Source organism: Pleurodeles waltl, chromosome 8 (assembly GCF_031143425.1).
Source record: "Pleurodeles waltl isolate 20211129_DDA chromosome 8, aPleWal1.hap1.20221129, whole genome shotgun sequence".
In the NCBI taxonomy this organism is placed as follows: Eukaryota; Metazoa; Chordata; class Amphibia; order Caudata; family Salamandridae; genus Pleurodeles; species Pleurodeles waltl.
The window spans coordinates 1,351,559,403-1,351,586,798 of record NC_090447.1 but is presented as its reverse complement, the minus strand read 5'-3'; the positions used below and the strand labels follow the sequence as shown (position 1 = coordinate 1,351,586,798).

The following is a 27,396-nucleotide window of genomic DNA, read 5'->3' as shown; positions in this document are numbered from 1 at the left end:
GTGGGAGTCACTTGGACAGAGTTGCTGAGTTCCAGGGACCATGCTCATCGTGCTGAGAGGGGACCCAGAGGACCGGTGATGCAGTCTTTTGTTGCCTGCGGTTGCAGGGGGAAGATTCCGTCGACCCACTGGAGATTTCTTCAGAGCTCCTGGTGCAAGAAGGAGGCAGGCTACCCCCAGAGCATGCACCACCTGGAAACAGTCGAGAAAGCCGGCAGGATGAAGCGATACAAGGTTGCTAGTAGTCACCTTGCTACTTTGTTGCGGTTTTGCAGGCGTCCTGAGCAGTCAGCGGTCGATCCTTTGGCAGAAGGTGAAGAGGGAGATGCAGAGGAACTCTGGTGAGCTCTTGCATTCGTTATCTGAAGAATTCCCCAAAGCAGAGACCCTAAATAGCCAGAAAAGGAGGTTTGGCTACCTAGGAAGGAGGATTGGCTACTAAGAGAGGTAAGAGCCTATCAGAAGGAGTCTCTGACGTCACCTGCTGGCACTGGCCACTCATAGCAGTCCAGTGTGCCACAGACACCTCTGTTTCCAAGATGGCAGAGGTCTGGGACACACTGGAGGAGCTCTGGGCACCTCCCCTGGGAGGTGCAGGTCAGGGGAGTGGTCAATCCCCTTTCATTTGTCCAGTTTTGTGCAAGAGCAGGGCTGGGGGATCCCTAAACCGGTGTAGACTGGCTTATGCTGAGATGGGCACCATCTGTGCCCATCAAAGCATTTCCAGAGGCTGGGGGAGGCTACTCCTCCCCAGCCTTCACACCTATTTCCAAAGGGAGAGGGTGTTACACCCTCTCTCAGAGGATGTCCTTTGTTCTGCCTTCCTGGGCCAGGGCTGCCTGGACCCCAGGAGGTCAGAAACCTGTCTGAGGGGTTGGCAGCAGCAGCAGCTGCAGTGGAGACCCCGGAAAGGCAGTTTGGCAGTACCCAGGTTCTGTGCTAGAGACCCGGGGGATCATGGAATTGTCCCCCCAATGCCAGAATGGCATTGGGGTGACAATTCCATGATCTTAGACATGTTACATGGCCATGTTCGGAGTTACCATTGTGACGCTGTACATAGGTAGTGACCTATGTACAGTGCACGCGTGTAATGGTGTCCCCGCACTCACAAAGTCCAGGGAATTTGCCCTGAACGATGTGGGGGCACCTTGGCTAGTGCCAGGGTGCCCTCACACTAAGTAATTTTGCACCCAACCTTCACCAGGTGAAGGTTAGACATATAGGTGACTTATAAGTTACTTAAGTGCAGTGGTAAATGGCTGTGAAATAACGTGAACGTTATTTCACTCAGGCTGCACTGGCAGGCCTGTGTAAGAATTGTCAGAGCTCCCTATGGGTGGCAAAAGAAATGCTGCAGCCCATAGGGATCTCCTGGAACCCCAATATCCTGGGTACCTCAGTACCATATACTAGGGAATTATATGGGTGTACCAGTATGCCAATGTAAATTGGTGAAATTGGTCACTAGCCTGTTAGTGACAAATTTGGAAAGCAGAGAGAGCATAACCACTGAGGTTCTGGTTAGCAGAGCCTCAGTGAGACAGTTAGGCATCACACAGGGAACACATACAGGGCACATACTTATGAGCACTGGGGCCCTGCCTGACAGGGTCCCAGTGACACATAGACTAAAACAACATGCCAGGCAAGATGGTACTTTCCTACAGGCCGCTATTCCCTTACTCTCTGGGACACGGTCGCGCAAGTGCTGCCTAGAGGTCTGGAGGAGGCCCGGACTGTCCTTTCCCAAGCCGTGACAGATGGGAGGGACGCAGCAAAGTTCTTGATTAGTTGTGGACTGGATACGACTGACTCTCTGGGCAGATCGGTTGCATCGACGGTGGCATTGAGATGCCACGCCTGGCTGAGAACATCTGGCTTCCCAGGGGATGTCCAGCAATCTCTGATGGACATGCCCTTTGATGGGACACGTCTCTTTGGAGACGAGGCGGACTCCGCGCTCGAGCTCTTCAAGGATTCCCGAGCCACGGCCTGGTCCCTTGGCCTCGCACCTGCTCCTAGACCCCAGCAGTCCACCTTTCACCCCTTTTGTGGCTACAGAAGGGGCATCCAACCACGTACTTTCCCTCCTAGCCATCAACCCATGCATGCTGTACAGCCCATGCGTGGACGTGGGATCCCATGTTCTGGGGATCAGGGAGCCAGTGGGTAGCCCAGTCCACTTCTACCCCCTCTTCAGCCTCTAAACCTTCCTAGTCCACGGGTACACCAGGAACCAGTTGGTGGCAGGATTTGCCATCACCTCGTCCAATGGCAATCCATTACCTCATAGAAGTGGGTCCTCCAGATCGTTCGAAGGGGCTACTCCCGCCACTTCGAGACATATCCTCCAGCCATGCCACCTTCATACAATCGCATATCGGAGGATCATATGACACTTCTCCGTGAGAAAGTCCTAGCCCATTTGGCCAAAGGAGCTATAGAGAGGGTCCCTCTGACAGAAATAGGTTTTGGTTGTTATTCCCGCTACTTTCTAGTGCCGAAAAAGGAGATGGGTCTTCGCCCCTTGTCCCTAGGAGACTAGATGGTAGTGTTGGACTTGCAAGATGTATACTTATACATCCCCGTCTTGCCGGCCCACATACGTTACCTACGATTTGTGGTAGGTCACGATCACTTTCAGTTCACCGTGCTCCCTTTTGGCTTTACCAGTGCCCTTTGGGTGTTCACGAAAGTGATGGTAGTGGTGGCAGCCCACCTGCGCAGGTTAGGGGTTCCAACCTTCCCCTACCTTGACGATTGGCTGTTGAAGGTGAACTCGCCCCAGAAGCCGTCTCCCACCTCCAGACTAAGGCAAACCTTGTGCATTCACTGAGGTTCACTATCAACGTGACGAATTCACACCAGACTCCTTCTCAGACGCTCCCTTTTATTGGAGCTGTTCTGGATACAGTGCAGTTTTGGGCATATCCTCCCGAAAAACGAGTTCAGGATATTCGGGCTATGATACCGATGTTTCAACCTCTATCCTGGATTTAGGTGAGAATGACTCTGAGGATGCTGGGCCTCATGGCCTCCTGCATCCTGGTAGCTTAAAAGGCCAGATGGCATATGCAGGCTCTGCAGTGGGACCTGAAGTTCCAATGGGCGCAGCATCAGGGGAATCTCTCTGACAAGGTCCAGATCTCGGAATGAACTGTGAAAAACCTGCAGTGGTGGTTAACAGATCATGATTGGGTCAAATGCAGATCCCTCTTCTTTCCCCAACCAGATCATACAGTAGTGACAGATCCGTCACTCCTGGGATGGGGCGGCCACATGGGAGAGGCGGAGATCAGAGGCCTCTGGAGCTCCGAGCGATTCGACAAGCATTAAAAGCATTTCTTCCCTCTCTCAAAAGGAAAGCACTGTAGGTGTTCACAGACAACACCATTGCCATGTGGTTCTGCAACAAAAAGGCGGAGTGGGATCTTGGACCATTTGTCAAGAGGCTCTTCGCCTTTGGACTTGGCTGGAACATCAGGGCGTTTTCCTGGTGGTTCAACACCTGGCGGGCTTCCTGAAAGCCAGGGCAGACAAACTCAGCTGACGATGCGTGGTCGATCACGAAAGGCGTCTCCATCCAGAGGTTGCGCAAGGTCTCTTCCTTCAGTGGGGAGAACCTTGGTTAGACTTGTTTGCCTCCGTAGAGAACGCACAATGTCAGCTGTTTTGCGCGCTGAAGTTTCGAAGGCTGCACTCGCTCAGCAGCACTTTTCGTCATGAGTGGAATTCAGGCCTGTACACCTTTCTGCCCATACCACTTCTGCCCAGAGTTCTGAAGATAAGGCAAGATTGGGCCCAAGTAGTCCTGGTGGCTCCGGACTTGGCACGAAGAGTCTGGTATCCCGAGCTATTGAACATGGCCATAGCTCCTCCAACCAGACTGCCTCTTCGGGAGGATCTTCTGTCGCAGCAGCAGGGGATAGTCATCCACCCAAACCTGTCCACCCTCCGCCTCCTTGTGTGGAGATTGAGCGGCGACAGTTGTCGTCTTTTGACCTGCCACCTGAAGTCTGTAACATCATCTTGGCTGCCAGGCATCCCTCAACCAAAACTGTATATGCCTTTCATTGGAAGAAATTTGTGGCATGGTGCTTTGACAAATCTGTCTATCCTCTGTAGGCTCCTCTCTCTTAAGTTCTTCTCTTTATTCTTTCCCTTGTCCAACAAGGTTCTACATTGGGCACCCTTTAGGGATATCTCTCTGCTACCTCTGCTTTCTTGAGGTTACCAGATTAACCTTTTTTATTAAAATCTCTTTTTTATAAATTGGAGTGGGATTTTTATTGTGTTGTATTATTTTTTTATCACGTTTTAACTGTTTTGCTATTTTTTTATGTTACACACATTTTCTCAAGTTAATCCTGCCTGCCCTGTGCCATAGCTCTCAGGGCTTGAGCTCCGATTTTCATTACTGAAACCTTCACTAGACCTAACAAGAATAGAGCTAACAACCTCTAGCTAATGCAGCCATTCAAAGAAAAGGCCAGCGATCTGTGTGCAACCATTTGCACCAGACTTATCTATGCTTCCAACTCAGTTAATTGCATGAATGTAAAAAGAGGAAAGCAAAGCAGTTGTCAACTTGAAAGATACCAGATCACCCTGTATCTCAAAGAGATCTAGTTTCAATCAATCAGATATTTAGATGTTAGTTTGAATAGAACAGGAACACTATAAGTTCATGTACAGTAGTTGCTGTTTGCATTGTTTGTGAAATGTACTAAGCTGTAGGTTGTATTTAATGGAACATATACCAAAAACAATTGAAATCTAGATGTCATGACACAGCAATCAAGCATTGTCATTGCCCATGACACATGAATAATCAACATAGTTCTTTATGTGACAGCGAATGAACAGACTAACAAGACAAAAACAGATGATTGAGTAGAGTAGACAAAAACAAAAGTTGTGCTGCAAATTAAACATGCATTGTCTTTTGCTGAACTGATATATTTCTATGCTGTTGCATGGGGAACATTGCTGATTATTCGCCTGCCTCTAATGTTTGTTTGGTCTCCAAATCTTTGAGATTTAAAATGTTGTATTTTTTATTTGTGCTATTTGTATTTAGAACAGCCTTTGGATATCAGCACATTTAAATAAAACAACACAAATAGTAAACCTTGTTCATACATGAGCATATATTCTTTAAAGTAATGATTTTTCCTAATTGTAGCTTAGCTCTAAACTACTATAAAATACACAGGTGATTGGTTGGAACAAGACGCTGTGAGACTCCTATATTTCTTTGAATATAGTACTTACGATAGGGGGTGTTCGTATAACAGCTCAATGCCACTACAGATTTGCAAGATTTTCAGCCCTCTCTGGTGTTCCAAGACCTTAATAATTTGGGAGCCTATTCTGGAAAATGATTATGATGAGGATGATGACGGAAAGGTTGACACAGGGTTCTTTTATATAAGTGGTATATTTGGGTTTACAAAACACCATTGGATTATTTATTTGGATCTAAGAAATTTTGTTGGATCCCTTCCTGTAGGGTTATTTCCCTGTATCATCTGTGTGGCCAAAGAAGCAGCAAATACACCAGTGAAGTAAATACATTTAATGAGATTCTGCAAACCTTAGGGCTTACGGCTGAATCGTTGCTACTTTTAAATAACTCTCAAATAGTTCCCATTTTTGAAACATGAGAAAAGCCACATTTTATGGCAGCAGGTTCAGAAGCAGGTAACAGAAAAGTACATAGTGATCCCAAACTTTAGGTGAGACATACAGCTGAACCACTGCTTCTGTACAATAAATCTGTTATGGACCCCATTTGTTAGACTTGGGAATATCACATTTTATAGCTGCAGTTCAGAAGAAGGTAGCAAAAAGTACAGACTGTTCCCAAACTTCAGTCTTCTCACTTGACCCTTGACAGTTTGATAGTATTGTGTTGTGATAATGTTGTTGGTTAAGATGAAGCTCAACCCATTCCAAAACCTACCTGAATAGATACTTAGAGGTGGTTGATGCACTGAACACTAAAGCTTTTGTCTTTCATGGCCTTTGGGAGAGGGCGGAGCTGCTTATGCACAAGTGTAGGGAGGTGGTTCTCTATATGGTGCACTGAAAAGAAGTATACTGTGGAGAGAGTCCAGTGAATCCCTAATTGGTTTGCAGAGACAAAAGTATATAGGACTGATGTTCTATGTTTGTGGTAGTGTGGGTGAGCATTTGAGCGTATCAGAGGGCAGTGCTAAGCATTTGTTGTACTCACAGAGGCAATAAATGAGACCCACACTCAAAGAATAAATCCGAGACCAATTTAGCAAAATAATACTTTTGTATATGTATACTTTAAACCCAAGAATGTTGTTACAAGGTATGTGGGTTTTCAAGCATAAATACTTTTTAGTTTAAAAAATCGACGCAGTGCAATTTCAGAGTCTTCAGTGTTAACTTATGGAGAAAACCAATGTTCAGCAAGCACACGGTTAACAACGACTTACAAGGCCAATCTCAGAGAGTTAAGGTAAGTACTGGGCACTGATAAGAACCACTCCAGTAGGTCACCCCAGATTGCCGTGTGCAAGGGTGCAGCAAGGCGTTGGGTGCCAATTGTTTTCATTAGGAATTGGTCCTCATAAAGACAGGCTGCGGGCTCTGACTAGAAAGCCAGGCGCAGACAACAAACAGGTAGGTTGTAGAATTGAGGTGCTTGGGGACGTAGGTGCACCTTTGGTCCTTTTCTCCAGGGCCCAGGTGTGACTGATGCAGGGGTGTCCTTAGGCGTTGGATTTTTCCGTCCATGAGCACTCACTGTCAGGAATTCCTGTGTGTTAAGGCTGCAGGTGTCGTCGGGGAGTCCAGCAGGGGTGAACCCAGGATGGATTAAAGCTCAGGGGCGCCGGGGGATTTCATTGGCACCAGTGACCCACTTCAGATTGGGTTGTATGCAAAGGGTGGTTGCTGGAGGTGTTGGGTTTTCTCTCACCACAAGGCTGGGAGAGAGGGGGCCTGCGTGCTGAGGCTGGAGGCAACTTGGGGGTGGCCTAGAGGGGTGAAACCCGAGTGGACTTGGATTCTGGACAGGTGGGAGTGGAGCAGGTCCTCTGACCGCTCCCTTTACACTTGCAGTGCAAAGCACTTTACAGCACCTGCAGGGCAGTGCCTTCTGCTTGACCTGCCTTGTCTTGCAGTTAATTTGCCCCTGTCAGGCTCCCACTGCCTCCCCTGCCCAACCCGCCTCTCCTGTGCTTCAGGCCCCCAACACGTTTCCCACCTTTCCTTCCCACCCTCTTCGCTCCTGCCTCCCGCCCCTCCCACTCCAGGACCTATTTAATGGTCGTTGTGCCACTGGTACACCAAAGGCAAGCCCGTCTGTGCCCGGCCGTGCCTGGACCGCGCCCAGAGTCAGGACCCCTGGATCTGCAGGCTGGCACCGGTACTCCTCCAATGAGATCAAAAACCTCAGGATGAAGACCCGCAGCTCGAAATACAGCATCACCTCTTCCCCATTCCACCTCCTGCCACTACTGCTGCTTCTCCTGCGACGAAGGAACCACTGCAGTCTCCACCCAGCCGACACCCTCCCACAGACCACAACTCTGCTGCCCACTACTGAATGTCCGATCCTTCTGCAAGCATGCCATAGAAATCTGGGACACCATCCCCACCCTTGCACCCGACATTATGTTCATCACTGAAACATCGGCACCAGACATTGCCACTGCAACACCCCCCGGATACAAGATGATCCAGTGCAATTGCCCCAACAAACACGGCAAAGACTCCCTCCACTGCTCTGCCTTGGATGACCACACAACACAGCACAGCACAGATAATGAAACACCTCAACTTCCCGATCAAACCTGACACCAAAACCACCATCAGAGGAACCCAGCACCCAATACAACACAGCACAGATAATGAAACACCTCAACTTCCCGATCACACCTGACACCAAAACCACCATCAGAGGAACCCTAACTTCAGACCTGGGGTCCTGCTACAACTTCTACAACTTCACCCCAGACTACACTTGCACCCCTCGCAATCCACTCCAATCACTAATCTTCCTGGGGGACCTGAACTTTCACCTAGAAGACCCGGACTATCAAACTCTGCCTCGCTCCTCGGCAACATGAGCATCATCGGCTTCTTTCAGCTCATCAATGCCCCTATGCACAGCACAAGTGTAGGAAGCTGGCCTGGTGTGTGGTGGGTACCTATGGTACTTACACCTTATACCAGGTCCAGGTATCCCCTCTTAGTGAAGTTTAGGCAGTGTCTAGAAGCCAGGCTCTCTAGAGGTAGCTGTGGATGAGCATCCAGGCTTATCTAGGAGTCATGCAAAGCTCATGCAATACCGCTTTAGTCACACAGCACTTACACACATGAAAGAAAACACTCAGTTGTACAAAAATTAAGGTACTTTTTTTTTTTTTTGGGAACAAATCACCACAAAATACTCAACAGGTAACCGACCCTTAGGAGGTAAGTAATACACTAAATATATACACTAGTTATCAAAAATAGGGATAGAAAAGGTTAGAAAACAGTGCAATTAGCAATAACCAATAGTAATCCTAGGGGGAGCACAAACCATTTACTAAAAAAATGGAATGCGAATAAGGTACCCGCACCTAGGTAAGGAACATTTGTAGAGGGGAGCTGGGATTACTAGAAATCCACAGGGGTAAGTAACACAGTACCCCCTAAAGGAGGAAAAGAAGAAAAAGAAGACACCCAGAGAGGACTGCAAGAAACCAAGTGGTGGATTCCTGAAGAAAGAAAGACCTGTGGAGAGAGGGGACCAAGTCCATGAGTCACAATAGAGTCCAGGAGGAGTAGAAGGTACCCAGCTGTGGGTGCAGGAGTTGGTCGATGGTAATAAAGAACAGGTCAGCACTGGAGCCCTGGAGCCGTAGAAGAGTTGCTGATGGATGCAGCTGAAGCCCCATGCTGGAAGGAAGATTGCAGACTGGTGTCAGTGCAGGAATTCTACCAACAAGCTTTGGCAAAGGCGAAGTCGCAGTTAGTTGAAAAGAGGTGCTGCTGGGGACCAGCAAGGCCCAAGAGGACTCAACCCAGGAGGGGGGAGTCACAGGGGACCCTCAGCATAGCAGAGAGTCCACAGGAGCAGAGGCAGCACCCAAAGGAGTCCACAGGATGGGGACAAAGGCGTCACAGAAGAAGCCTACGCAGCACTACAAAAGAGGATCCCACGCCAGAGGAGAACCACACAGGAGGCTGTGCTTTGCAGGATGGAGTGCTGGGTGCTGGAGCTACACGTCGCCTGACGATCCCTTGGAGGAGATGCACACAAGCCTTGGCAGCTATAATAGGCGCGGGGCACGGGGGTACTGTCCTGTGTAGGAAGGCAAAGGCTAACCTCCACTAAAGTTGGACAGCTGGCAGAGAGGATCAAGAGGACTACTCCGGACCACCTGTGATGCAGGATCCACGCAGTTCAGCAGGAGTGGGAATCCACGCAGTTGGACGTCGCTTGTCGTAGGTGCCTGCCATTGCCAGGAAGTGACTCCTTCACTCCACAGGAGATTCCTTCTTCTTCTTGTACAGGCTTAAGAGTTGCAGCCTTCTGAGGATGCATGGCAAGGGAAATGTTTCAAAGCTGTCAGGAGTGCTGGAAACAATGTTGCTGAAGAGTCCTTTCTTCTTGGAAGCAGCTTGTCGGGACCTGGAGGTTCCAGTTGCGGTTCGGTAGGCCAGAAGACGAAGCAGAGGTTGCAGAGGAGTTCTGCTGGAATCTTGCAAGCTGAATCTCATGACCCACCCAAGAGAGAAACCCTGAATTGCTTTGAAAGGGGCATTGGTCACCTAACCAGGTAAGCACCTATCAGGAGGGGGCTCTGACTTCACCTCCCTGGCCTGGCCACTCAGATGCTCCCAGAGTTTCCTGCCAACCTTGGAAACAAGATAGCAGAACCCAGGGACCCTCTGGAGAATCTCTGGGCACCACCCCTGGGGTAGTGAGGGATAGGGAAGTGGTCCCTCCCCTTTCCATTGTCCAGTTTCGCGCCAGAGCAGGGACTGGGGGTCCCTGAACTGGTGTGGACTGGTTTATGCATGGAGGGCACCAAATGTCCCCTTCAAAGCAAACCAGTGGTTTGGGGAAGCTACCCCTCCCATGCCAGTCACACCTATTTCCAAAGGGAGAGGGTGTTACCTCCCTCTTCCAAAGGAAATCCTTTGTTCTGCCTTCCTGGATTCATCAGATCAAGCAGCAGGAGGACAGAAACCTTTTTGAGGTGTGGCAGCTGCTGGGCTGCCCAGAAAACCCTGTAAGACTGGTGATTGCAATGCTGGGACCCTCTAAGGAGCCCCTAGAGTGCATGGAATCATACTTCCAATACTTGCAACAGTATTGCGGTATGATTCTGACATGTTTGATACCAAACATGCCCAGGTTTGGAGTTACCATTTTGTAGCTGGACATAGGTAGAGACCTATGTCCAGTACACCTGTAAAATAGCATCCCCTCACTCACAAATCCAGTAAAATGGATCTGGAGTTTGTGGGGGCACCTCTGCTAGTGAAGGGGTGCCCTCCCACACAAGTACCTGCACCCTGCCCTCTGGACTGAGAAGTCCTACCGTCGGGGTGACTTACAGTGACCTGCTGTAGTGAAAACTGGTTCATGGACCCGTTTCCCTCAGGCTGCGATGGCAGGCCTTCAGAACCCTTTGCATGGGCTCCCTATGGGTGGCAGAATAACTGCTGCAGCCCTAGGGATCCCCAGAACCCCAATGCCCTGGGTACCCAGGTACCATATACTAGGGACTTACATGGGGGGACCATTATCCCAATTGTGGGAAGGAAAAGCTACAATTTAGAGGAGAAAGGACAACTACTGGGGTCCTGGTTTGCAGGAACCCAGTAGACACAGTCAAACATACTGACAACAGGCATTAAATGGGGGTAACCATGCCAAGAAAGAGGGTACTTTCCTACAACAAGACACACACCGGACTCCATCTTCTCCGCCAGAGACCGAGCGAAGTTCTCCGACACCACTGACGTAACATGGACTTACAACAACATCGTCCACTTCACCATCGAGGGATTGCCTGAAAGCCCTTCGAGACCCACTCCCTCCTCTGCCGCAACACGGAAACACCTTGGATCACCTCCCTCAAAAAAGCAACACCCATCCCCACAGATACCCTCAAACTCCACGTTCAAAACTACTCCAACTGGATCTCCTCAGCCACCCACACCATTGCTTTCCCGGAGAGCACCACCAACAGCAAACTCAACGAGCTAGCCAACTGGTTCACCACAGACCTCCTAACCCTCAAACGTCACTGCAGGAAACTAGAGAGACACTGGCTCTTCAACAAGACCCCCGCCAACCTCGACTCTTTGAGGTCCGCCCTCAACAGATACCATCACGACTCTGGGAGACCAAGAAAAAAGCTCTCAGCACCTACAGCGAGGCAAGCACCAAACACGCCAAAGAGCTCTTAAGCATCGTCAAAAAATTCTCCTGCCACTCCGCCACAGAGAACACGATCCACCCCTCCCAAGCACTCTGAGACACACTATCATACTACTTTCACCATAAGATTGCCGACATCTACAGGAGCTTCAACCCCCAGCCCACTGACCTCGACCACCCTTGCACCTCAACCCACCCCTCCTCTCTGGATCACTGAATAGAAGCAATTCTCCACCGATTACACCATCTCCATCATGAACTCCATCCACTCTGGATAACCCACAGTCTGCTGCCCGCACCCCTTCTGCAGCCTTGGAAGAGGAGTAATCTGAGCCTCTCTTACAGAACTTCTCAACACCTCTAGCTGCACAGCCGTCATCCCCGACACCTGGAACCATGCCAAGGTCAAGTCCCTTGTGGAGAAACCCTCAGGTAACCCCAACGAGCTAAAAAAATACCACCCTATCTCACTCCTCCCTTTCCCCTCCAAAGCTTTGGAAAAGGCCATCAACTGCCAGTTCACAGACTACCTTGAATAGAACAACATGCTCAACCCATCCCAATCCGGCTTCTGGCCCAAACACAGTACCGAGACTACCTTGATCGCAGCAACCAATGACATCAGACACCTCCTCGACTGAGGGGGAATAGCGGCCCTCATCCTCACACCTCACTCTCATCACCAGACTCACAGCATTGGCATCCAAGACAGCGCACTTAACTGGATCCCCTCCTTCCTCTCCACCTAACACAGAGGATCTGCATCCCACTCTTTGTCTTCACACACAAAGATATCATCTGCAGCGTTCTCCAGGGCTCCTCCCTCAACCCTACCCTCTTGAACACCTACATGACTCCATCTGCAGACATCGCACGCCCCCACGGACTCAACATAATATCCTATGGCAATGACACCCAGCTTGTTATATCCCTCAACGACGCCACCACACAAAACAACTTCCAAAACTCTGTGACTGAAATCGCAATCTGGATGAGGACCAATTGCCTCAAGCTAAATTCAGAAAAAACTGATATCCTCATGTTCGGGAACAAGCCCCCCCACTAACCACGCATGCAACCTTGGACACCCAACTGACCATGAAGCAACAGATCAGTGCTGTCTCGTCTGCCTGCTTCCATATCCTCTGCATGCACCGCACGATCTTCTGATGGATCCCCCATCTCCATCAGGAAGACAGTCACCCCGGCTCTCATCTCCAGCCGACTCGACAATGCAACACACTCTACACTGGAACTACGAAGCAGCTCATGGACCACCTTCAGACCATACAGAACACAGTAGCAAGACTCGTCCTCCACCTCCCCAGACGAATCAGCAATGCTCCCCACATCAAAGCTCTCCACTGGCTTCCTGTTCAGCAAATATGCCTCTTCAAGCTCCTCACACAAACCTACAAGGCCCTCCACAATACCTGCCCTCTTACATCAACATCTGCGCCACATTCCTCCAACTGACCAGAGAACTCCACTCAGCCATCCTCGCCCAGGCCCACGTCACCCGCATCCGTCGTGAACTCTTCGGAGTTCCCTTCTCCCACCTCACTGCCAAGTCCTGAAACAACCTCTGCTTCAACGTTCCCACCTCCCCTTCTCTGAAAGACTTCAGAAAGCAGCTCTGGACTTGGCTCATAGACCACCTTCACCAGCTGGTCGAGACTCACAGCATCCCTCTAGCACCTGGAGACTTCCTGGGATGACAAATTTGAGTTCTAGAAGAACCCTTGATTGATTGACTGATTGATTGGGAACCTTGCTGGCACAGTTGGTTTGCGTCACCTCGGGTCGTGAACATCTGGTGCAGAGGTCACTTTGGGTATCAGGTCTTTGCTGTTCCGGAGGCTGCAGAGTCCTTTCTTGAACAGATCCGCTGCTCACGAGTATGAGTCTTTATGAAAGGCATGCAGTCCTCTTTAGTTTCTTGGAGGCTCAGCTGCAGGACAAGTCATCTTTTTGGGCAGAGTCCGCAAGGTCAGCAGGCAGGCTGGTGGGGCTGGTACCAAGTCAGCTGCTGCTTCTTTTCCTCCTTTGCAGGTGCCACTCCTCTGTGTCCTTTTCTTCTTAGGTCGTCAGGACTTGAGCTCTGGGCTTCAGGGGTGCCACCTAATTACTCAATTTAAGGGCATTAAAAGGAGTGCCATGTGGTAGCCAATGGGCTGGCCACCTTTAGGGTGACTAAACCCTTCTTATGACTACTTCTGCTGGGAAGTGCGTATAGGAAAATGCCTCTTTTGGCATGATTACCCCCTCCACACGCTTTTTGTTGATGCTAACTTGACTTGAGTATGTGCTGGGATCCTGCTAACCAGGCCCCAGTACCAATTTTCTTTCCCTAAACTGTACCTCTGTTTTCACAATTGGCACACCACTGACACACAGCTACGTCCCTTGTAAAAGATACCAATGGTACCAAGGGCTCTGTGGCCAGGGAGAGTCCCTAAGGGTTGCAGAATGTATTACGTCACCCTAAGGGACCCCTCACCAAACACATGCACACTGCCACTGCAGCTTGTGTGTGCTGATGGGGAGAAAAAGGCAAAGTCGACCTGGCATCCCACTCTAGGTGCCATGCCTACCAGCCACTGCCTGTGGCATAGGTAAGTCACCCCCCGTCAGCAGGCCTTGCAGCCCTAAGGCAGGGTGCACTATACCACAGGTGATGGCATGGCTGCATGAGCAATATGCCCGTACAGTGCCTAAGTCAGTTCTTATTCATTGTAAGTGCAGCATGGCCGTATTAAGTACATGGGCTGGGAGTTTGTCATTATGAACTCCACAGCTCCTTGATGGCTTCACTGAAGACTGGGAAGAGCTCGGTATCAAACTTCTCAGCACAATAAACCTACACTGATGCCAGTGTTGCATTTATTGTGAAATGCACACAGAGGGCATCTTAGAGATGCCTCCTGTATGTCACCCTGTCCTTCTGTGCAAGACTAACCGGTCTGTGCCAGGCTGCCACTAACAGGCACATTTCTGACCCCATGGAGTGAGAACCTTTTTGCTGTCTGGGGTCTGGAACAAAGCCTGCTCTGGGTGGAGGTACTTCACACCTCCCCCTGCAGGAACTGTAACACTTGGCGGTGAGTATCAAAGGCTCAGGCCTCCTGCTACAGTGCCCCAGGGCACTCCAGCTAGTAGAGATGCCTGACCCCCAGACCACTCCCCACTTTTGGCGGCAGGTCCGGCAGGAACATTTGGAAAAACAAGGAGGAGTGACAACTGCAGCTGTGACCACCCCTACGGTGTCCAGAGCTGAAGTGACCTCCTCCTTGTAGAATCCTCCATCTTGCTTTGAAGGAGAGTAGCCAATAGGGATAGGAATGTTCCCTCCTACCCAAAGGGAGTGGGCACTGGAAGAGGATAGCCACCCTCAGTGCCAGTAGCCATTGGCTACTGCCCTGTGACCTCTGTAACTCCCCTAAATTGAGTATTTAGGGGCACCCCTGAACCTTACTCTTCAGATTCCTGGTGCCCCCAAGAAGAAGAAGAAAGACTGAAGAACCGACCCCAGCAGTGAAGACTCCAGACGTGGACTGACTTAGCCCCAGCCCTACTGGCGTGTCTTCAGCGTCAAGATTCCTGGTACAAAAAGTCAACACATCCTGCAGGACCAGCAACCTCTGCAAACCCCCCGGAAGACTAGGTGCCCACCAGAGGACCAAGAATTCCCGAGGACAGCGGTCCTGTCCACAAGAAACATCTCAGAAGGACTCCAGAACTAACCCAGATCTGCGAGCCTTGCAAACACTGCATCCGATGCCTCCGGTCTGAGTCCAAGTGGCACACTGGTCCAGAGGAGGTCCTCAGGCGATTTTGACCTCAAGTCCACCCTGGCTTAACCAATACTGGCCAACATGATTACCCCTGCAGCCTAAATCCAGAGGACCTCCCTCACTGCGACCTGATTCAACAAAGATTCCCGTTTGCTCAAAGGTACCCCCGCATCCGCAGTCACCTGGCCTTGAGGAATCCAACTGATGGTCCAGCAACGTCCAGCGGGCACCTCTCCTATTTGTCCAGCCTTTGGTTTTTCGCAGCCGACCCTCTGGACCTAGCCTACAGCATATTTGTGACCCCCAGGCTCCCCCTTTAAAAAACATTGGACACCCAATGCTGTGTTTGCTCCCGGCAGCCCCTGTGCAACTGAGGGTGTGTGTTTGGTGCTAACCCGTGCCCCCTATGCTCATCTAAATTCCCCAGGTCTGTGCCATGAGACAATGGTTACTTACCTGAAACCTGTTTCTTTCAGAGTGCCCCCAGTCCACATAGGATTCTATTGAAAACCCGACACCAACATTGACCTCTGCACCCAGCTGCCCCTCTGTTGCTTGTGGTGCACTTTTGGTGTCAACTTTTGACCTGTGGTCATACTGACCTCCAAAGACTGGGATCGTGATTACTTACCTGTAAATTGTGCTAACATTTTTCCTCCCCTCGGACTCTATTGGTTCCCATGAGAAATTGCACTGTGTACTTTTGAAATTGAAAAGTGTTACGTACTTGTGACTGTTTTATCTGCAGAACCCAAACAAAGTGCGTTTGATATACTAGTTTGATACAAACTTACAACTGTACTTAACTGCAGCAAAGATCCTTTTGATTCTAGAAATAAAGTAATAAAATATTTTTTTGCTAAATAAAAACATTGGCCTGGAGTTAGTCATTGAGTGCGTGTCTCATTTCTTGATTGTGTGTGTACAACAAATGCTTTGCACTGCCCTCTGATAAGCCTAGCTGCTCGACCACACTACCGCAAAACAGAGCATTAGTATTATCTACATTAGCCTCTGTTAAGCCTTTGGGTATCCACTGGACTCTGTGCACACTATACCTCATTTTGGTATAGCATATACTGAGCCACCTACCTCCAGTGGGCATAACCCTAACCTTAGTGGCCTAATTCCTTCCAAACAAGATGGAGGAATTTAAAAAGTAGTATCCACTTCAGCTTGTCTACCTTAGGAGTGGGACTGGCATGAAGTGGGCACATCTCCTTATCTTACTAACTTTTCTGACTGTTCTGCTGCCGAAAGTGGGGTCAGGATAGAGGGGTCGGTCAGCTCCACCATCTGGAGACACCTGGGTCGCATTACAAAGGCTGCTAGGCCTTTGAACCTCCCCAGCCTGGAATGTCCATCCTGCCTGGGTGAGGTGCTAACACCCCCGCCCAGTGCAGGCTTTTGTCTCTGGCCCTCGAGAGTGCTGGTTGTCACCTTCGGGGCCAGAAACGTGTCTCAGGTGGGTGAAGTGATTAGGACCCGTCAGTCAACATACTAGTTACTGGTAGGTTTTCATGGGGCTCCTCTAAGTTGCCCGACTGAGTGCAGTTATTAATAAATCCCTCACTGGATAACCAAACATCCCTATATTCAGAGAAGCTATCATGTTGCTGGGGAAATTGAAGTGACCAGTGCCCAGCACATGCATTTAAAATGGCTTCCCTGGTCACATGCTATGTCTGAGAATCGACAAAGCCATATCAGGGGCATAATGTCTTGTGTGGATATGCCCTCACATGTAATAATATGCACTCTGTCTTGGAGCTGTAAGGCCCGCTAGAGGGGTGACTTACATACATTGCATGCAATGTTTAGGGAACATGGCACACAGGCTGTGTGCCATGTTGTGTTCTCACTTTGGTCTGCACTAAGACTCGCAGCCTGAAATGAAAGCCTGTCATGTGGTTGGTAGGGGTCTCTTATGGTGGCACAATTTGTGCTGCAGCACTTAGGGGCCCTCCTTAGTACCTCAGGCCTTAGGTACCAGGCATACCATTTACTAGGGTCTTACAGTGGGTGCTAAATGTTTTGCCAATTGGGCAAAACTACTGCTGAGTTTTGGGGAAAGAGATCTGGCACTAGGGTCCTGGTTAGCTGGAGCCTAGTGCAAGCATCAGTCGACATTACCCCAAAAAACAAACAAAAAGTGTGGGTTGGGGGTTAATGTGTCAATAGAGGCACTTTCTTACAGCAAGCTATGAAACAGATGATGGATAATTCACGTACAGACAAATGTTTGTCTATGCGGGATTTTCTAGGGTCATAGCAAAAACTAAACCTAAAATACACAGTAGTTTGTCCTATGTGTTATGATGTACAAAGCAGGAGGTATAAAAACAGCTCTGAATGTATCAGAGCCCAATTTTATGGGGGGACAGTTGCAACTACTACTTATACATTTTTGCTTGTAATTATATGAAAACATCCACCTGCTCTTCTTCACACACATTTGCAAAATACTATTGCCTGGACTCAGATGCTATCACAGAGACTTTGCTTGGAAAATCTGTAGGCCACCATATCTACAGGAAGTATGTTCATTGGTGTTTTTGCAGCCTTTCCTCTGGAATCTCCTGGATAATGGTAGGTATAGAATTTGTCGAGAAAATATATCCATTAGAGGTAAGGGTATGTGCTGCATGGCCCTTTTCTGATATATTATAACTGGGGCAGGCAAATTATGCATATTCCTGCTTGGCAATTTTAGGCTACTTTGGTGGTAAATCTACTCTTTAGGAACACTTTTCGGGAGTTCATAACAATACTTCAAAGGTTAATGCTAGCATGATGGGTGACAGTTTGGTATATATCTGGATGCTTTTAAAGTAGACATGCAGGTACAGGACATATGCCTAACTACTACACATGGGGCCCCATCCACACTTATTAAAGTTATTCTCAAACCGGAGGACAGACTGAGAAAGTTGTGGGTAGAATCTGCAGGAAGTGCCCAGTCAGTGGGAACTTATGAAGACCTGGACTAAATACAGGGAACATGGGACTAGGCAGCATGACCAGAGGGACAAGTGAGTTCTACTTTTTTAGTCTTGCTGGTGCTCACTACTAATTTTGTACATATGTGAGATACCAGCCCCTTGTTTTTAGGTTGACAAATGTAATAAAAATGTCAAAGCTGATTGATTTTTTTGTGTTATTGGTTCTGTAGGGGAAAGGTTACACACCTTCTGTAATGTTGGTGCTGTAGAGGGAAAAGTTAAGGTCCTTCTCTAGTGTTGGTGCTGATGGATACCATGTTCTTTTTGCACATTCTTTAGACCAGCCGGGGTTGGATGTTCATTAGAATATCCAGAGTGGGCCTGTGTTTGGAAATATCCACGAACCATGGGACAAAGACCCTGTGGCTGCTTTTTGTTTCCTAGAATGTTGTCATGGCGATTGGTGTAGTATTTAGTACCTGACATAGATGGCGGCGCTCCCTGCTACTTTAAATGTGTCAGTCATTTTCAGACTGTCAGCTAGTTTTCAGCCTTCTTGAAGGTAGAGAATCTGTCACCTCAGTGAATTATCACTAATAACATTGCCAAAGGTACATGGTGTTTTCTTATTGTTTAGCGTCTTAAGTACACTCTTACTGCATTTAAATGTGACTATAGTAGTTTTGCAGAAAATGGCATTGTGCTTTTTTGTAACCTCTATTAGGCACCTCCTGGTCTTAAGAAGAACCTGATGAGAACATATGAAACTTGGACTCCAGAACAGATTAGTAAGAATGGCCTTTTGTCTCGAGCCCAAGCTCTCTTCAGCCTGGCATGGTTTCATGCTGCTTGCCAAGAAAGAAGAAATTACATCCCTCAAGTAAGATGGCATTTTTTTTCTATAATATTTATTGGTTTAATGTTGTCACACTTGTATATGTTTATGATGGTGACCTGGGGCGCTGTATGGAGGATCCAGAAAAACAACCTAGGTATTTCTCAATAACAGTCTGATAGAGCTTCTGGTTCCAGATTCCTTACCTTTGAATTTTCCCCAGGCATTTGACTGGATCACAAAGATTTTTGTGAGTACTACCACTGGGCTTCATTAGCTGGCATTGATTAGCTCTATGCCTGTCATTGCCATTGTCCGCGCTGGATATGACGTTGTGGTTCATATGTAGGCCCCACCCCAGCGCAATGACATCACTTCTTTTCTTTCTGCGCCAACACGCACTGATCCCAAAAAAAACTACCCCTCAGTCACTTTTTGACTGGCCTGTTTTTTTGCTTTTAGTCATGGATTTTTCGAGTGTTCTACTCCTGGTGCATTGAGGATGTCCTCCAGAAAGGCTTACTTCAAGACCTGTGGATCCAGTCATCGGATCCTTGTGCGTCATTGGTGCCTGGGGCACGATTACAACCCAAAGTCATGCTCTTAGTGTCAGGGCATGCATCGAAGGCTTTGAGGGAGTGGTCACTGAAGCTGATGGTGGCCCAACACTTGACTCTGCGCAAGTCAAGATCTTGGTCAAGAGAAAGTTCCCAGGATCAGTTGTGGAGTCCTCCATCGTCGTCGTCCCACCACAAGTCCTTGGGGTGATTGGGTAAGTGAAGGCATGAGAAGAGGTCCAAGACGTCAAAGTACTATTTGACTTCTCGTCTGTCAGCCGGCGAGACGAGGGAGCATCAATGCTCTAGGTCTCGTTCTGTGGAACCTGCGCCTGGGCCAACTTATTTTCTCCCTGTGTTTCTGGAGGCCGGAGTGACCCTTGCCCAACTCAGAGAGTTTTACGAGGTCATGGGCCTCATTTCTGAGCAGCCCGCCACCGCCGGAGCACCTTTGGGCCCCATTGAGTCAGAAGGAGCCCCTTCGGGCTCCGCGCCATCAGCTTCTGCCTTGGTGCTGAGGGTCCTGGATCTGGACTGGCGTCAGTTGTACGACCCTGGCCTTCCCTGACCCTGGCCCTGACGCTCCTGGTGCTGCCTGCACCCATTATTGGTGCCATCCCCACTACGATTTCCGACTCTGACACAGAGCCGGATGGACGTCATACGATGTCCACTTTAATGCTGGCAGGAGCCTTGCCTTCTATATCGGATCCTGAGACCTTTTACTGTGGGTTAGGTCTCGGAGATGAATGGGAGGGGTCGCTGGTTCCTCTAGAATACCAACCCCCTGAAGCTATGGACTGGCGTGAAGACTTGAGGGCTGGATACTTCTCCAGATACTGGCATGCTTTCTGTCCCTACCATGGCTACAGAGGAGGGAGCGCCTGATGCTATGATGGTGAGAAGAGTGGCTAAGGTCCTGGAACTTCAACTGCCTTCAATGGCCATCAAGAGTTTCACCTTAGAACTCCTGCTCCCGTTTAATGAGGCCTCACAGTACTGGGTACCTGGTCCAAACCCAGCACAGGGGCTTCTGTGAACAGGACGATTGCCCGCCGCCTTCGCACCATACCGAGAGACCAAAGGTTCTTGATGCTACACCTGACCCCTGAGAGCTTGATGGTTCAAGCCCCTATCTCTCTGTGATCGTTTCGTTCTGATCCCCGTATAGGGAATCCAAAAGGTTGGACTAACTTGGGAAGAAGATGTTTTCTTCTGCCAGCCTTGCATTGCGGTCTGTGAACACCGCATGGCTTTTGGGCTGTAATTCCCTCTCGCTGTCGGACACTGTTGCAAAAGTGCTGCACACATCTTGGAGGAGGCCCAGGCTGCACTCTCTCAGGCTGTTGCTGATGGGAGAGACTCAGCGAAGTCCACAGTCCATTGCGGACTAGACATAACTGACTCACTGAGCAAAGCGATTTCATCAACAATGGCCCTGAGACCCCACATCTTCCTGAGGACGTCTGGCTTTTCAGGGGATCTCCATGCTTCCTTGATAGACATACCCTTAAATGGCACTCGTCTCTTCGGAGACAATGCAGATTTGGCACCCAAGAGCTTCAAGGATTCTTGGGCTACTTCTAGGTCTTTGGGCCTCCTGGCTTCTCCTGTTCCTCCCTGTCTGCCTTTCTCCCCTTTTCTCGCTATGGAAGGGGCCTCCAGCTGCATCCATTCCTCGCCAGCCACTGTGCTGTGCATGCTGTCCAGCCTCTGCGTGGGCGAAAGCATGGGATCCACCAACCTCGTGGATCAGGTGGCCAGCAGTCTGGACACTCCTCCGCCATTGGCCAGTTGGCAACAGGATTCACCATCACCTGCTCACCTGGCAATTGATCACGTCATACAGGTGGGTTTTGCAGATAGTCTGAAGGGGCTACTCTCTCCCCTTTGAGACCACCTCTCCATCCATGCGATCTTACAATTGGATGATGTAGGATCATTTGTCCCTTCTCCGCGAGTAAGTTGTAGCTCTCTTGGCCAAGGGAGCCATAGAGAGGGTTCCTGTGCCAGAAGTAGGTTGTGGTTGCTATTCCCTGTAATGTCTGGCCCCAGAAAGGACAAGGGCCTCCACCCTATCTTAGACCTTCGGTCCCTAAATCTCTTCCTTAAGAAGGAGAAGTTCAAGTTGCTCACTTTGGCACAGCTCTTATCCGCCCTGGACTCAGGAGTCTGGATGGTAGTGTGGGACTTGCAGGATGCTTATTTTCATATCCCTGTCCTGCCTGCCCATAGACGTTACTTGCAGTTCATGGTAGCCCACAAGCACTTTAAGTTCACCCTGCTCTCCTTCGGCCTCACCAGTGCCCCTTGAGTGTTCACCAAGGTGATGGCGGTGGTTGTAGCTCATCTGCGGACATCAGGGGTTTCAGTCTTCCACACCCTCGACGACTGGCTGTTGGAGGCAGGCTCGCCCCAGGCTGTTGTCTGCCACCTCCAGACTATTGAGGACCTCCTGCATTCCTTGGGGTTCACTATTAACATGCCAAAGTCACACCTGACTCCCTCTCCGATGCTCCCTTTCATCAGAGCTGTTCTGGACACACTGCAGTTTCAGGCTTATCCTCTTGAGCAGCAGGTTCAGGCTATGATGCTGATGTTTCAGCCTCTATCCTAGATTTCAGTGAGAGTGACTCAGAAGCTGCTGGACCACATGGCCTCCTGCATCCTGCTGGTGACATGCCATATGGCATATTAGGGCACTGCAGTGGGACCTGAAGTTCCAGTGGTCACAGCATCAGGGGAATCTCTCTGACAAGGTCTAGATCTATGAAGGGAACTGTGAAAGAGCTGCAGTGGCGGTTAAGAACTGCAATTGGGTCCGAGGCAGAACCCTCTCCCTTTCCCAGCAAGAACTGACTGTAGTGATAGATGCGTCACTCCTGGGATGGGGCGGCCATCTGGGAGAGGTGGGAATTAGAGGCATCTGTTCTCTGGCAGAATCCAGACTTCACATCAAACTGTTGGAGCTCAATGCGATCCAGCTAGCATTGAAAGCATTTCTTTCCTCTATCAAGGTGAAAGATGGTGCAGGTGTTCACGGTCAACACCACCAACATGTGGTACTGCAACAAGCAGGGCGTGGTGAGGTCATAAACCCTTTGTCAAGAGGCCCTGCACCTCCAGACGCGGCTGCGGACCTGCTGCTTCAAAGCAAATGCGCCAAACCCTGCCACCTGCACCCAGGACCTGACAATCTCCGCAGAGGAGCTACTGGACACTGGAAAAACTCTAAAGAACCCCAGAGTACGTCCAGGCTTCGCAAGTCACCCAAGAACTCCCTGCAGAGTAGAGGTACCATTCTGCAACAAGAAGAAATCAGCAAACCAGTGAGGGTCACTTCACTGACCAGCCACTAACTCCCGTACCGGAAGTCGCAGCTGGACCCAACAACGCATCCACGACCGCGAGGACAAACCCTGCAAGTGTGCCAAGTTTGGTGGCACTATGCCCTTCAGTGGTCAAGCTGTACCAATTCACTTGGCATTTGTCATTTAACGTCAGACACCAGGAAAACCAGCTCGCCCGGGGCTGAAAAAGGACCAGGAGGAACCCCCAGTCAAGGGACGTCTGGAACACCCCGGACCTTCTGCTAGAGTGGCCCGTTGTCCTGCAAACGACCCCAAGGAACCACCTCTAAACTTTCCAGTGGTCCCCCGCAGTGGCCCTGCTCCAGCTCCAGCTCCAGAGATCTTTCCTCGCTGCTCCCGCAGGAACCGGAGCTGCCCGAACTTCTCCAGCTGGCACAGTTTGCCGACCGACGACCTCGGCCATCTTGCATAAGAAGAGCTTGATTAACCAACGGTGCGATTTTACATGTATTTTTAAAGGTGACTTTCCATTGATTTCTATGGTGTGAAATTACGCACAAAAGGACTATTTTTTTATTATATTTCCAAAATTCATATCTCAAAAAGTACATAACCAATATTGGTAATCTTGGTCTTAAAAATTACATAAAAATCAGAAGTATTTTTAGAAATTGGTCGCAAGTTATTCCTTTGAGTGTGTGAGTTGCATGATTGGTACTGTGAGTACAACAAATGCTTTGCACTTCTCAGAGATTGGCGTAACTGCTCGGCCAGGCCACCTTAAAAATTAGAGAATTAGGTGATCTAGTTTTTACCCCTGTAAACCAACATGTGGTTGCGTGGACCCCCTACACAGTGTGCCTAGCTTTGCTCACTACATAGAGGGCCAGCCTTCTACAACAGTGTAGAAATCTGGCTCTTTATATAGTAGACCAAAATGAGGTACACGGTGCAAAGAATCCAAACAATCCCCAGAGGTATCACAGAGGCAGAAATGACATTGCAAATGCTCTCTTTTTGGTTAGTGTTGTAGTTAAGCATATCAGAGGGTGGTGCTAAGCATTTAGAGCACACACTCATACAGTAGGTGAGACACACACTCAATAAAAAAATCTGACTCAATAAAAAAATCTGACACCAACTTATCAAAAATAACATGTACTTTTATGTAAACTTTGATACAGAGATCAACAGAATCAGGTGAGTACTTTTCAAGTTATGAATTTTGAAGGAAGCTGCAATGCAATCCTATGGAGGAAGACAAAGATGACAATCCAAGGAGAGTACGACGATTTAAGGGACCAATCTCTTGGACTTAAGGGGGTTTTGGGGCAAAGTCCAAGGCCACACAAACAGGTTACCTTGGGGAGCTCTGATGGGTCCGGTTGCAGAGGTGTGTTACTGCGTTGGGTGTCCTATTCAAATCTGTGGGGCTCAGTCCGGTTCAAAGTTGCTGTAGGGATGGACTTCTCCTTGGGCTGTAGGGTGCAAGTGTCACTGTGTCTTCTGGCGTCGGGTTCCACAGTGGAGTTCCTCGGAGTTACAGGGGAGCTTGCAGAAACAATCAGCAGGCATGGACTGGGGTCCAGTCCGACCCAGCCAACAGGTGGGCTCAGGTCTCATGAGGTGGGGTGGTGTGGGGACACCCTTGGTTCTCTTCAGAGTCCATGGTGAACGGGTGTAAAGGTGTCCTAGGACATCGAGTTTTGACTCCTGGTCACTCACGGTTGCAGAGGGGGGGGGTCTGCAGACACCATGGGGAAGTCCACAGTGGTCGAGCACAGGGTGGGCTTCTCTTCTGGAGGGTCTGGGGTCCACACTTATACCGCCGACCCACTTCAACACTGGCTAGGTGGCTCAGGTGAAGTGGTGATATCCAGGGTCTGATTTTTGGCAGTCCTGGTCCTCTCATGGTTTTCTTGGGTGCCAGTGGATACAAGAGAGAAGGCCCTTTGCTCCAAGGGAGTCCCTTCTGTAAATTGGCGAAGCACTGGTGGCAATCCCCGTTTCTTGGAGGCTGCAGCGGCAGGACAGGACAGTTGCTCCTCGAGGGTTGGATGCAGCAGGCAGGCCGGGAGGGTTAGCGCCAAATCAGTTGTGCTTCTCAGTTCTCGGGTCCAGCATCCTTCTTGTCCACTCCTTCTTTTGGGTCCAGGGAAGATCTGAGGGTCTGGTATAAGGGCTTCCAGAAGTACTCAATTTAGGAGGCATTAAGGCGAGTGAAGGGTAGTAGCCAGTGGGCTACTTACCCTTGGGGTCACTACACCCCCTAGATGACCACTTCCTTTTGGGAGTAGGCATTGCTGTAGGAAAGTGCCTCTTTTGACATGGTTTCTCTCCCCAACACCCTTTTCGCCTGGTTTCTGATGTAATTTAGACTGAAAGTGCACTGGGTTCCTGCTAACCAGGACCTCTGTGCCAGATCTCTTTCCCCCAAAACTGCCCAGTTGTTTTTCCTAATTGGTAAAACCTTCAGGACCCACTGTAAGACCATTGTAAATGATACCCCTGGTACCTAGGGCCTGGGGTACTAAGGAGGTTCCATTAGGACTGCAGCACAAATTGTACCACCCTAAGCGACCCCTCACCTAACACGACAGGCTGCCATTGCAGGCTCGTGTCTTGGTGCAGATAAAAGTGAAAACATGACATGGCTCCCAGCCTCTGTGCCCTGTCCCCTAAACAGTACATGCAATATAGGTAAGTTACCCCTCTGGCAGGCCTAACAGCCTTAAGCAGGGTACATTATATTACATATGAGGGCATATCTGCATGATCTTTGTCACTTCTAAGACAAAGTAAGTGACCAGGGAAGCCATTTTAAATGCATGCTCTCAACACTGGTCACTACGAGTTTCCCAGCTACATGATGGCTTCTCTGGGTATAGGGATGCTTGGAATCAAACATCTCGGATTAACAAACCGTCACTGACACCATTGAGAGATTTATTAATGACTACTCCCAGAGGGCACCTTAGAGGTGTCCCCTGAAAACCTCCCAGCTACTTTTGTGTTGACTGACTGGTCCTGACCAGTTCAGCCACGTTAGACACATTTCTGGCCCCCCAAGGTGAGACCTAGCACTCTTGAGGGCCAGAGACAAAAAACTGCGACCCAGGGCTCTCCAGATGGCAGAGATGATCGACTTGCCCTGTCCTGACCCCACGTTTAGTGGCAGAACAGGTGGGAAAATCAGTTAGGTTAGGAGGTATGCCCACTTCATGCCAGTTCCACCCCTAATGTGGACGAGCTGACGTGGAAAATACTTTTCAAATTCCTCCATCTTGTTTGGAAGGAATTAGGCCACTAGGGCTAGGGTTATGCCCACTTCCCAGAGGAATCGGTCATAAGAAGCGTGTAGTTACCCTGAAGGTGGTCAGCCTATTGGCTACCACCTGGCACTCCCCGTAACGCCCCTAAATTGAGTATTTAGATGGCGCCCCTGAACCCTAGATCCTGATGACCTAAGAAAAGGACGCAGAGGAGTCTCAGAAGATGAAAAGAAGAAGCAGCTGACTTGGAACCAGTCCCACCAGCCTGCCTGCTAGCCTCAGCGGATTCTGTCCAAAAAGACCACTTGTCCTGCAGCTGAGCCTCTGAGATTCCCAGAAGGACTGCCTTTCTTCCACAACGACTCAAACGTCCGTGAGCAGCAGATCTGGTCTGAAACAAAGTCTCAAGAAAGGACTCTGTAGCCTCCGGAACAGCAAAGATCCGACACCTGAAGTGACCTCTGCACCCTACGTCCACTACCGGGGGTGAAGCTAACCACTTGTGCCAGCAAGATTCCCTAGCGGTCCTGAGTCCGAGTCCACTCGGGTTTCACCCCTCTTGGACTCTCCCAAGTTTTTCTGCTGCCCCTATATGCAGGGCCCCTCTCCCACTGCCTTGTGGTGAGAGAAAGCCCAGCACCTCCAGCAACCACTGCACCCATCACCCACAACCCGCTTACTGGTGCTGACAACGTCCCTTGGCTCCCCTGAGCTCGAGTCTGTCGGAAGCTGGCCTGGCGTGTGGTGAGCACCTATGGTCTTATCACCTTATACCAGATCCAGGTATCCCCTATTCGTGAGGGGCAGACAGTGTCTAGGAAGCCAGGGCTCTCAAGAGGTAGTTGTGGATGAGCAGCCAAGACTTATCTAGGAGACATGCAAAGCTTATGCAATACCACTACAGTCACACAGCACTTACACACATGAAAGAACCACAGACTTCATTATAGTAACACAAATGCTAAATACTGTCTAGGCAATACTCCACTAGGAGGTGAGTAAACACACTGTTATATACACATTAGAAGTCAGTGATTAGCATAGCAGCAATAGCAATTGGTAAAACAATAGGAAATAGTGACGGTCCTAGGAGGCGGCCAAACCATATACTAAGTAAGTGTAATGTGAAAGGCAGTCCCCCACCCAAGGAAGTGGAATCGGTAGAGGGGAGCTGGAGGAACTAGGAACCCCAGAAAGTAAGTACCAGGGTGCTCCAGGAGAGAAGAGGAGGTACCTGGTTTTCCCCCAAGCCACAGGAAA

The 27,396-nt window shown here is 49.5% G+C and overlaps 1 protein-coding gene across 2 annotated transcripts in view; it reads left to right on the top strand.

The window, feature by feature from the left end:
* The window catches only part of DYNC2H1 (dynein cytoplasmic 2 heavy chain 1), a 1,541,159-nt gene that overhangs the window by 1,204,009 nt on the left and 309,754 nt on the right, over positions 1 to 27,396 (top strand). For both annotated transcript variants that reach the window (XM_069202358.1, XM_069202357.1), the window contains one exon: positions 18,886 to 19,041. In XM_069202358.1, the coding sequence (XP_069058459.1) occupies positions 18,886 to 19,041 (156 nt within the window). The remainder of the gene's footprint in view (positions 1 to 18,885; positions 19,042 to 27,396) is intronic.